This window comes from Eriocheir sinensis, chromosome 51 (genome assembly GCF_024679095.1).
Source record: "Eriocheir sinensis breed Jianghai 21 chromosome 51, ASM2467909v1, whole genome shotgun sequence".
Classification (NCBI taxonomy): domain Eukaryota; kingdom Metazoa; phylum Arthropoda; class Malacostraca; order Decapoda; family Varunidae; genus Eriocheir; species Eriocheir sinensis.
In genome coordinates, this window is record NC_066559.1 from 5,002,908 (window position 1) to 5,014,705 (window position 11,798).

At 38.2% G+C, this 11,798-nt stretch overlaps 1 protein-coding gene across 6 annotated transcripts in view; it reads left to right on the forward strand.

Annotated features, from left to right (window-relative positions):
* The window catches only part of LOC126982581 (sorting nexin lst-4-like), a 26,396-nt gene extending 18,524 nt beyond the window's left edge, over positions 1–7,872 (forward strand). For 4 of the 6 annotated variants that reach the window (XM_050834751.1, XM_050834752.1, XM_050834749.1 and 1 more), the window contains exons 5-12: positions 1,459–1,542; positions 1,852–2,024; positions 2,600–2,714; positions 3,007–3,244; positions 3,794–3,975; positions 4,157–4,323; positions 4,676–4,882; positions 6,669–7,870. In XM_050834751.1, the coding sequence (XP_050690708.1) occupies positions 1,459–1,542; positions 1,852–2,024; positions 2,600–2,714; positions 3,007–3,244; positions 3,794–3,975; positions 4,157–4,323; positions 4,676–4,882; positions 6,669–6,716 (1,214 nt within the window). In that variant the 3' untranslated portion in view covers positions 6,717–7,870. Of the gene's footprint in view, positions 1–1,458; positions 1,543–1,851; positions 2,025–2,599; positions 2,715–3,006; positions 3,245–3,793; positions 3,976–4,156; positions 4,324–4,675; positions 4,883–6,668 lie in introns of all 6 variants that reach the window. The other 2 variants (XM_050834746.1, XM_050834747.1) reach the window with 2 other exon arrangements.
* The last annotated feature ends 3,926 nt before the right edge of the window (positions 7,873–11,798 follow it).

Below are 11,798 nucleotides of genomic sequence, written 5' to 3' on the forward strand. Positions count from 1 at the left end.
GTTGCAAAAATAAAGAGTAAGGACCGTTTCTGCCATGTTTAAAAAAAAATATATTGATAAGTTCTTTAGAGTATGATATGAAAAACTTACACATAAGTAAGTGGGCTGCATGGCTCATGATAAAGTGTGTAGCTCATGTCTGTAAGGTCACAAGTGTGTCCCAGGTTCTTGTTTAGAGAGATAGCTGGTGTATTTTTGTTGGCTTAGCCAGATTACGTCATGGCTTTTTGTCTCTGTTTTGATATAGTTTGACCAGCCTTATAACTCTAATTGTTTATCTAAAGCAGCCAGTTCAAGGTCAAGGTATTCACATTAGAGAACAGTTAGAGAAATATTTTATCCATTTGGAAACTGCATAGACGGGAAATCTGAATTAAACATTTCATACCATAATGCCTCATAATCATATTTTATGATTTATCACCACAAAGTCAAATTCTTGATTATGACTTTTTTTTAATTTCTTCACTAATGTTTTTATGTGAAATGGCATAAGCCCCCATTGGTTGATTGACTGATTCATGGAGATTTTTTCATTGTAAAACAAAGGTGTATCTTACTAACCACTAACAGAGTGTACCATTATTTTATTCAGATCTTTCCAGTTTTCATCTTTTCTTTCTTCTGTCATTTCATAAGCTAATAATCATTTTGCTAATTTTATTACTATATGTGACAGAATTAGATGTTGAATGTAGCTTTAATTCAGTTTCTGGTAACTGTTTACCCATTTAGTTTTATTGGTTCCTTTTAGTTTAGACGTGCTAATTTAGAACTTCTCTTTATTAACTTTAGGTTCAGAGAGGCTTTTGGCACATACACTGAATATTAGTGTTGCTTCTAGGTGTGGAGCATTTTTATTGTGCTGTGGAGCTGAGGGGTTAAGGCTGGTGCATTTGTCATCAAGCCATGAGTTCTTTAGGGCTTTTGTGTTGTGCTTGTGTTCCACCTAGGCTGCCCTGCTTGTAGGTGTATCTGTGGTAGGATGGAGTTCTGGTGAGAAGTGCTGACATGCGGCTACCTGGAGCCTCATTTTCCTACATCATTGCATTCACCTTCTTTGTGACCACTTTCAAGATAGGCGGGACTCACCCTTCTGTCACCACTGACTTTTTGTACACCTACAGCTTTTTTACCAATCTCTTAATGTAGTGGTTCCTAATTGTGTGTATCTGCATCAGTATTTTTAGGTAAATATGTTAGAATTAACCAGTCATCTTCAACTAACACCTAAATTAAATAGTTTTGCTTAAGGAGTTGTTTCCGAGTAATTTTAACTGATTGAACTGATTACTTTAGTGTGTTGCACTGTCAGCAGTCTTCTCCCTAGTGTGCTTATATTTATTTCCTGGTCTAAACACTCCTGGTACCATATAGCCATGCTTGTGTAGTGTAACCTGAGCCTTCAGGTGAGGGGAAGCTCCACTTTTATCATGTTTGGTGGTTGACTGAAAACAGGTCGGGACGGCAGAGGGACTGTTAGGAAGAGCTTCAACCGCTTCTCAAACTTAGCGAAGAGCGGTGTTGAAGACTTCCTTGTTGGTGAGTACGGAGAGGGCTGCTGGCCTCGGCTATACCTGGTGGGGCTCACCTGCTTCTGTGTGGCTTGTTTGTTTGGTTGTTTGCTTTGTGTCAACAGTATAAAAAGTACTATACCAAGACATATAAATAAAATAGAGATTAATTTATAAGTTAACTTGATTTGAATATAACTAGTGTACTTCATTTATTTGCTGTTGTTAATATAATTTCTTAATTATTTCTTTGACAAGAAACACTTGTGACTTGCTTTCCTCCTCTTTGCATGTCTTAAATGCAGTATTCTTGAAATATTTTTCTACCATATTGCAGGAGCTGGAAAGTCTCAAGTTGATGAAAAAGAGAAGGTGTTTGTAGATGACTATGGCAATGGTCCAGTGTGGAGACCAAACCAGCATGAGTTCACCTGTGCCATTTCATCTCCAAAAAAGGAGTCCAAGTTCCATGGCATGAAGAGCTTTATTGCCTATACACTGATGCCATCTGTGAGTTATTGGCAGACCCTCACTTTATTTTACACACACACACACACACACACACACACACACACACACACACTCTCACTCACTCACTCACTCACTCCACTGAAACAAAGTGGGGAGGCATAGTTGTAAGAAACAGCGGAGGTGGCTCTCTAGAAGCAGGGGTGTGCAAATTATATGGCATTGAAAGGCACCAGTGCTTTTGCCTAAATATTTCCATGTTTTGTTAAATTTAGAAGAATAAGAAAGGTTAGATGTTATATACTCATCCTTGTATAGTAATGTAATAGGTGAACTCTCATCCAGTCAACCAAAACAATATACAAAGGTCCCATTGTATCATCATGGTGGAGGAAATCATACTCAGTCACATATTGTATGTATCTGCTGTAAATGAGTCTCATTTGGGGTCAGTAGGTATTACAGTTTCATACCAGGCTACCATTATCATAAGCAGTATTATCTAGATTTCTTCTACTGCCCACAACTTGCAATAAATGGGAACCAAACTGAAAAACGTATGATTCAAACTGATTCAGGATGTCAGTGATGCCATGCTAATAAGCCTTTCTCCACAGTTCTCATCAACGGCTGTCTCCAGAAGATACAAGCACTTTGACTGGATCCAGGGCCGGCTGAGCGAGAAGTTCCCTCTCATACCCATACCACCGCTGCCAGAGAAGCAGATTTCAGGTTGGTAACACTGTCTGTTGTTCCTTCAGTGTGTTGGCATAACTCTAATAAAATGGTAACAGTGCCAGCGATGAATGATTAAGGAGTGACATATAGCGGAGAAACAAAGGGAACGATATGGATAGTAGACAGTATTTGCTGTCATCAAAGATCCTTTAGAATTTACTTATTGGACTTAAAACATCTCATTTTGTAGTCACCTAAGTGTGATGAATAACAGGAAATTACTAACGATAATTTTAAGGGATATTTTCATTGTGTATACCGTAGCGTTTTGTATCATACTACCCAGGTCGATTTGAAGAAGACTTGATAGAGTACAGAATGACAATGCTCCAGTCATGGGTGGATCGCATATGTCGCCATCCTGTGCTGGCCCAGTGTGAGGTTTTCCACCACTTTGTGACTTGTCCAAACGATGAGAAACTCTGGAAGTCTGGGAAGCGCAAAGCTGAGAGTGACAAGCTGGTGGGGGCCAATTTCTACCAAGCCATTGAGAGGCCTGACACTGCACTGGAGCTCATTCAGACGTGAGTTTGTGTGTGTGCATGTGTATGGGTTGAGGAGGGAGGGGGGGCTGATGGTGATGATTACCTAAGAGTTACACAAGACTTGTTACTTTTTTACTAAAGGTTTCTACTTTTACTCTTCCATTATTCTTTGCCTTTAGACATGAGGTGATTGAGATAGAAGTAACTCCAAAGACTTGAGGCTGTGGCTTGGGGCTGGGCCTTGATTATTACTGCCTTCAACGCATGCCAAAAGGGTCTGATGGCTCTTTTTAACCCACCACCCCACTTGAAAAAAATTCCGTCACCAGTGATTAGCTAATTGTGTTTTTTTCTCAGCAAAACCCATGTGCAAGTGTCTCATAGTCAATTTTATTATCAGCTTATTTAATCTCTGCTTTTCCAAGCCCCTTTTTTATAGTTTATTATTTAAACTAAAAGGGTAAGTGGAAGGAGCACATTCAGGACATAAGAAAATACTCCTGTAATATAAAAAAGACATGCTCAAGTGAAGATTGTTATTGAAAGTACAAAAATGCAGCTGACCAGTTGGTTATATTTTTCCTTCAGGGAGGCAAAGCTGGATGGCTACAGTCGATTCTTCTCTAACCTTGATGAGGCCGTCAAGCTGCTCCAGAACACCTGCATCGACCAGACCAAGAAGCACCAGACTGCCTTCAAGCGTGAATACAACAAGATTTCTCACTCTTTCTCTAAGCTGAGCAGAGCCTTTGACACTGACCCTTCCAACTGTGAGTGTCTGTGTGTGCAGTACTGTTTTAATCCATACCTTTTAGTAATTTATTAAATATATTATCTTAATACTATATCTACCCCATTGCACCACGAGGGCCCAAGCACTGACTAAGGTGTCTTAGTGTACTATTGTTATCGTACCATCTGTGTGACATTTTTTCCCTCAATAACTCACAGGTGCCCCGGGGCTGACTGAGGCTATTCATCACGTCAGTGAGGCATACTGTGACATTGGTACGGTGTTTGAAGAGGAGCCCAAGCATGACTGGGACCCATTGTGTCACCTCCTCTTTGAATACAAGGGCCTCATAGATGGCTTCCCCAGTGTCATTTCAGCTACTAAGGTATGTATGGAAGGGTTGTTTGATTCATGTAGGACTCCTCTTTTTATCCCAAATGATAAGAAAACGAATTTTAATACTAACTTTTTGTTTCTTTTATCCTTTCCAGATACTTTTTCTTCTGTTTTCTTTTCCTTTGTTTTCATCATCTATCTTTCCTTTCACATATGATTATTTTCCCCTTATTTTTTTTTTTTTATTACTTCATGTCTCTTATTTTATTAAGTTTTCTCTGTGCAGTGCCATTATAAAAAAAAACAGTTAGGAATAAATACAGAAAGCATAGCTAGGGATTTTTTATTTTGCAGTATTGGGGAGGCTAGATTATCATCTAAGAGAGCCTTTGTGTTTATAGGGTGCCATAGCAAAAAGAAGGCAAGTGGAGAAGGAGGCAAGTGAAGGCCGGCTGGATGATGACCAGGTGCCCCCGATGGTGAGGAGGTCAGACACCATTGCCTATGCCCTCCATGCTGAAGTGGCCCACTTCCACAGTGAACGACAGAGAGACTTTAAGAAGGCCATGACATCCTTCCTTACTGAACAAATAAATTTTTATCAAAAGGTAAGATTTACATGTCTACCATTAATTTTTTTATTTTTTTATTGCAAAAGTCCACCAAAGATGAACATAAAGTGTGAAAAATCTATATCTGCTCACTGCTGCTTCATAAAAAGGGAAGTGAAAATTTTAATTTTACTAGTATACTCAATCTATATTCCGACCTTGGAACTGCTCAGAATGAATTATGAGGAAAAGTCAGACAGATGTAGGAGATTTAGAGGACTGATTAGTTACTTCCTACACTTAACAGGTGTATGCATTACCTCTGAACACAGACTTATCGTTGAATACTAATGTAGTATTTACAAGCTTATGGAGTTGTCTCTGTCATAGGTCATATGTTTGATGCATCTTTTCTGGTGCAATACTGAATGAACACATAATTGGTAATTGGTTACAGTATCTTCTCAAATCAATATATAATTGAAGAGCTAGTTGCAAGAATTGCCTTCCATTTTTATTAGGACTGCACCCAAAAGTAAGCTTTTCAATGAATACACTTACATTTGGAGTCCCTGTGGCAGCTGTGTTGGTGACATGTAGTAGTCAATTGGTCTGTATGGCAGAATGACACAGCATTTATTGGAACAAGTTTTTTGTTGTTGGTCGGAGGCAGCAAGATGTTACACAAAATCAGAACAGTAATAATCATTGAAATTATTGAAGTTATGATAATAAAATTGACTGCTTTGTGAAATTGAGTGTGTTGTTACTGCACACATTATAAATAAGTCCTGAATATGGACAAAGAAGGTTGTTTGCCATTTTGTACATATATGTGAAAATAATTAAAAATGAATATGCCTTAACCCCTTAATGACGACGATGCCACTGGACTCGTATAATTTTTACTGACGTAAGCAACGAGCATGACGCCAGCGCCAGAGAGATAGAAGCTCTCTGGAAATTGAACGGCGCGTAACTATGTATCTATCAATACTAAGTGACTTTAATTGATGATTTTGTACAACTTTTATTCAATGAGATTCATTCCAGAATGAAAAAAACTACAAAAATTTACCAAAATTATTTTTCGAGTTTCACTGCAACTTTGGCTCTCTGTAGGCAGTAAATTTCTGGGTCAAAGATTATAAACTATATTTTTCAGACTCCATCATGATAAAATGAGCAACTTTTCTTCAATAAATTTTCCTGTACGTCACACCAGTAAAAAGTTGAAATTTTTGGGGAATCGTGGAATTCCAGCCAAACGGTCAGTCCAAGTCATAATCTGATTTCACAGTTGAGTTAAACGGATGATTTTCTACAACTTTTATTCAATGAGATTCATTCCAGAATTATAAAAAATTACAAAAATTTACCAAAATAATTTTTCGAGTTTCACCACAACTTTGGCTCTCTGTAGGCAGTAAATTTTGTTAATTTTTCTCAGTTTCAAAGTGTATTTTTCAATGACTTTTGTGTTATGGGGGATCTCCCGAGAAAAACTTTTGCAGTTTATTGAGGTTAATAAGTAAATAATTTGGTAGATAAGTGCAAGCTTCACAGTTTGTGCCGAGTTCCAGTGAGTAAATTGAGTTGCAGGTTATGTGCATGGCAGGTTTTGAGGTGCTAAAGACAAGAATGCTTTTGTGCTCCAATCAACAGTAGTAGAGCATCAGAGTTTTGTGTTTGATATTATATACAATCTGTAAGAAAAAACTTTAAGTGATTTTAAAGTAATTGAACATAAGGCAGAATATTATTGATTAAGCTCTTCCTAGGAAGTTAAAGCTCATGGAATTCCTTATTAGATAACTTTCTTTTATAATGTGTTTCTTCCCAGGTTACTGACCGACTACGAGAGAGTCTGGAAAAATTTAATGATGTATAGGTGAGTCCAATTCTAAGCTCTCTTCCTGTTTGTTCCTGTTGTTTGTTGAATGTTATGGAATGTGTGGAAGTACTCATAGTGATCTGTGAGGTGATTTCACTGAATGTATGTAATTTGCAAGGCCTTTCCATTACTATTGATATATGTTTCATTCATAAACATTGGGGAAACTTTTACCACTTTGCTGGAAGTCTTGTTGGAATGCTGGTCTTGCTCAGTATGGTGTAGCCAAGTGAAGGTTGAACATACAAAGGTGTATATAACATTTTTCAATGAGGCTTATGATGAGTAAAGGTGTTAGTTTGACATATTGAAATTTAACCATGGCAGACACTAAAAAGCTGCGTTGTGTTTAGATTTGTCTAAGTAGACAGCCTATTCTGAAGCAGCAGCTGTCTCCTGACCCTCTCATGCTGTACCTCAAATACTATGCAAGGAAATATTTCCCAACACATGCACTGTTTCAAGGGATTATGGCATGGGCATAATAATTGCCAATAGGTGTCACCATTTCTCTTTTTTAAATTTTGTTCTTATGCACTCATTTTTCTGATAAGGGGGTGTACATCTGCACACTTCCTGGGTGTTCAGCATTTTGAAAATTGTGTGAGGATAGTGTGTTTGGTGGACATGTACTCAGAATGAGAGAAGTTAAGAGTCAAGGCGAGTGAGATTTGTGTTCAGATTTGCATATGGTCAGGTAACCCTTGTCAATTGCCATCTTAAGCCTGGCCACCACTTTGATGTTCTCCTCGTGCTGGAAGAATATACACACCTTCCTACGCAGGTGGTTAAGGCAGCAGCGGGCAGAGTAGGAGCGTAAGGACAGGCCCCCCTTGGTGGGCGCTGAGGAGATGCCCTTTCTCTTGATGACCTCGGATCATAGTCTCCCAAAGTTGAATTCCTTGACCTTGGAAGCTACATCTTCATCCTCTGTCAGGGTCAGGATAAAGTTGAGTCACTTGGTGAAGCCAGTGATGTGCTTCTCCATCCATTGGTCATCATAGAGCATGTTCTTAGTAGCAAATGGATTCCGGTGATGGGCAATACTCATCTTGGTGGCCTTGATGAGGGTGAGGTGGGCAAGGGGATGAGTGGAGGAGGCTAACTGTGAGAGAGCTTGGGTGATGGTGCTCCTATGCATATATATATATATATATATATATATATATATATATATATATATATATATATATTACATATATATATATATATATATATATATATATGTAATATATATATATGTAATATATATATATTATATATATATATTATATTTTTTCTTACAGTACCTAACTGTAAAAATACTGCTGCTTTCACCACCTGTGATTTGATCAAAGATTCTGGATACCTTTATCACAACCGAGAGAGCCCAGGTTTGATTCCCAGGCGGAGTGGAAAATTTGGGGTGGCTTTTCTGATACCCTGCACCCCTGCCCACCCAGCAGTGAATGGGTACCAGGCATTAATCGGGGGTTGTGTCCCGTCTCCTGGGATCTGTTCCCTTCTCCTATAATTCCTTCCCCTTCCGTCTCTCTCCGGCATATGACCACAGATGTTGCACCGACTAAATGAAATTTTTCAAACTTTCTGGATACCTTTAGTCAAAACACCTTAATTAACAAGGACTCAAATCAATGCCTTACGTGCAGCTTATGATGTTTTACTGTTGTGAGATGCTCATTTCCTTAAATGTTTGAACTGTTGATGGGACACTGGGGAATAATCACTGCTGCCTACTTGCTGCACACCCTCATTACTGTGGCTCTGCCCTAGAAATAGGGATGGCTCACATGTCATGGATTCCCTCTGTTCTAGTCACCACTGTTGAGACAGTAGCCCTGTCTGAAGAGTCAATCAAGATTTTGAAGAAGGCAGAGTAATTGAGACTTGCTTGTGCAGATTGAAAGTGGAGGTTCTCACCCAAGCTTTGCTATACCCCAAGTTATTTAGTAACTGTTGTCTTTTGTTCAGCCTCTTAGCCTCTTATCCTGTTATCAAGTAGCTAGAACTGCAAATCTGGAGGGAGGGTGTGAACAAAATGTGTTGTTTATTAGTCAAGTTTTTTGCCATAACTACGACAAATGTCACTCATAACCTCTTCCAACTATGGTGGTTTATCACTCAGATGGCCTTGTATGATTATTACATGAGATATTTAGTATCTGCCACACTTATTGCTAACTGCTCTCAAAAAATTGGTAATTCATAGCAGTTGCTCCAACTGCATTCTGCTGCTACACCATGTTTTAATTTTGGCATCCTCATGCTGTCCTGCAGTCCCAGCCATGTCTCGTGCTCACTGTCACTTCACTCGTGATGGTTTTCTTCCTTCCTCCAAAAATTTTTGTTTTCATATTCTCTTTTTGTTTGACGCTTTACTATACATTCCTTTTATAGACCATGTCTGTCAGATTAGCAAAATTGTACTTGTTTGTTTGTGTGTGTGAATGTATGTGTGTGTGTGTGTTTGCATGCATGCATGTGTGCGTGCGTTAGTAAAAAAATCCCAGGGCCTATTTTATTTTTTAATATTGTTTTACTGTTATCATATATACTTACCCTGAAATAACAGGAAATTGCTATATTAGCACAAAATTTTATAGGAACACATGAGTTTTGATACATCCAAGCAGCCCACTACAGGTTCACAGGTCATATGAAAAAGAAGAGGAGTGATCAAAATAATGTCAGTATAAAATATTTTCCAAATGAAGTGCATTATGAGGAAAGGAGATACAGAGCAAAGAAACATGAAGTGTAAGCACCCAAATAATGCCACGATAAGTATGTTTTGTGGGCTGCTTTGATGTTGATATAGAACCTTATCAGATGATTTAATATGAGTTCTTTGGGCTTGTGATGGTTTTTTGGATCAGAAGGATTGGTGTCTTGTGGGAAGTTTTAGCAGTGATGGTATTCATGTTGTTGTATCTGCACAGAAGGTGTTTCATGTGTGGTGAACTGACGGTTATGAACTCAGGGCTCGGTTAAATAGGCAGCAACTTCCCCTACCGTCTGATGTAAACACACACACACACACACACATGTACACACACACACACACACACACACACACACACACATACACAGGTCTGGCTGTTATCCTGCTGTTATCATTGCAAAGTCTCCTCACATCTAAATTATTTGACCACTTGCCATGGTTATTTTCTCCTTTATCATTAGTGTATATATGTTAAATTACCTTAAGCTCTTAGTAGTTTATGTATGGGGTATTAAACCAAAGAGATGTGTGATACATAACAAAATCAGATTTAGTAAAATGTTAACAGGACAAAACTAATTTAACCTCCAAATAAGAAATCTTTATTTTTTTATTTTTTTTATTCATGTCCCTTCAAGTAATGCACTTTAAAATATTTGTGTAAAGTATAACCAGGTCTTAACATAATTTATTATTATTTTCTTTTATATATTTAGCACACCCTGATTTATGATTTATTTAATAGTATGAATGTGTAAGACATCTTCATGTAGTCACTATGTATGAATATATTTCTTGATATTTACCTACATAGCATTGTAACAGGAATCATTGTTACTCTACCTTTTATCACAATGTATTATGAATATGGTATGTATTTTCAATGACAGAAACTTCCTTGTTATTTCTCTGTTCAACTCTGTGTATAATTTTGTTTAGAACTAGATTCTCCTTGTGTCATACATTAAGCTCTTAGCCACTGCCAGTAGTTAATGGTAGTTTCTTCTATTTTTTGTTCCCCTCACAACAATCACCAAGCTGTCGCAGTGATTTATTGAAGAAATATTAACAATTAGTCATGTTGAAGGTAAAAATTTAAAACCTTCTTAACAAACGTTCTGAACTGAAGTTAAGGAGCACACCTCACTGGTACAAGTGTTCAGTCCAAAGGCATCTCATACTCTTTTCACCTTTTTACTGCAGATGAATTACAGATGCCATGTCTTGGGGCACAACAGCAAAACTTGGACTTGTGGTGCTTTTAGAGCTTGGCATCTCAGTGGGATAGGTAAGGGGTAGGGTGCCAAATATTCCAAATACCTAAGCAGTCATGAAAAGCCTCCGTTTTGAGGAGTATTTGACAGGAATTTTTTTATTTTTTTATTGAGTGTTACCAGCAGTGAATATGTTAATTTTCTGTTGTTGTTTTTTTTTATTCATCATGTGTTTGTTAATTAACAAAAGCAGTTCAGGTGTCACTTTTGATTGCTGAGCAATTGTTGAGAGCTTACTGTATCCAGATCTAGCTTATATCCAGATATATCTTTATATATGCATCTATCCTTATATCAACATTTTTTAATGTACTGTGTTATTCACGCACACACACACACACACACACACACACACACACACACACACACACACACACACACGAGCACACACACACACACACACACACACACACACACACACACACACACACACACACACACACACACACACACACACACACACACACACACACACACACACACACATGAGCACACACACACACACACAACCACACACACACACACAACCACACAACCACACACACACACACACACACACACACACACACACACACACACACACACACACACACACACACACACACACACACACACACACACACACACACACACACACACACACACACACACACACACACACACTTCTTTGCTTCATATAAGGTATATCTTTACTCAAAACTTGGTGGCATGGAAGTGGTTTAATGAAATGCATGGTTAGGAAGCATTCCCCTGTGTGCAGGTGTGCATGTACCTCTTTGACAAATATTTTTGTGAGCTGCAAGTCTTCAGTATCACAGTATAATGATGGTGTAAGTTTTTAATAATTATAGAATATTTAAGTGGGGGAGATAAAACTATTCACCATTCGTTGACCATGTATTGACATTAATCCAGCTTGTAAATTCATTTAGTCTGTTTGGACAGTCATGTATGATTTGTGTGGTGAATGCTGGTGCAGTAAAGGAGAACAAACACTTATAAGGATGAGTGGCTGAAGCACTCTTAAGAGGGTGAAAGTAAGGGGCCTTGACTTCCTTCTATTTTCAAGAAATGTTTTCTTCA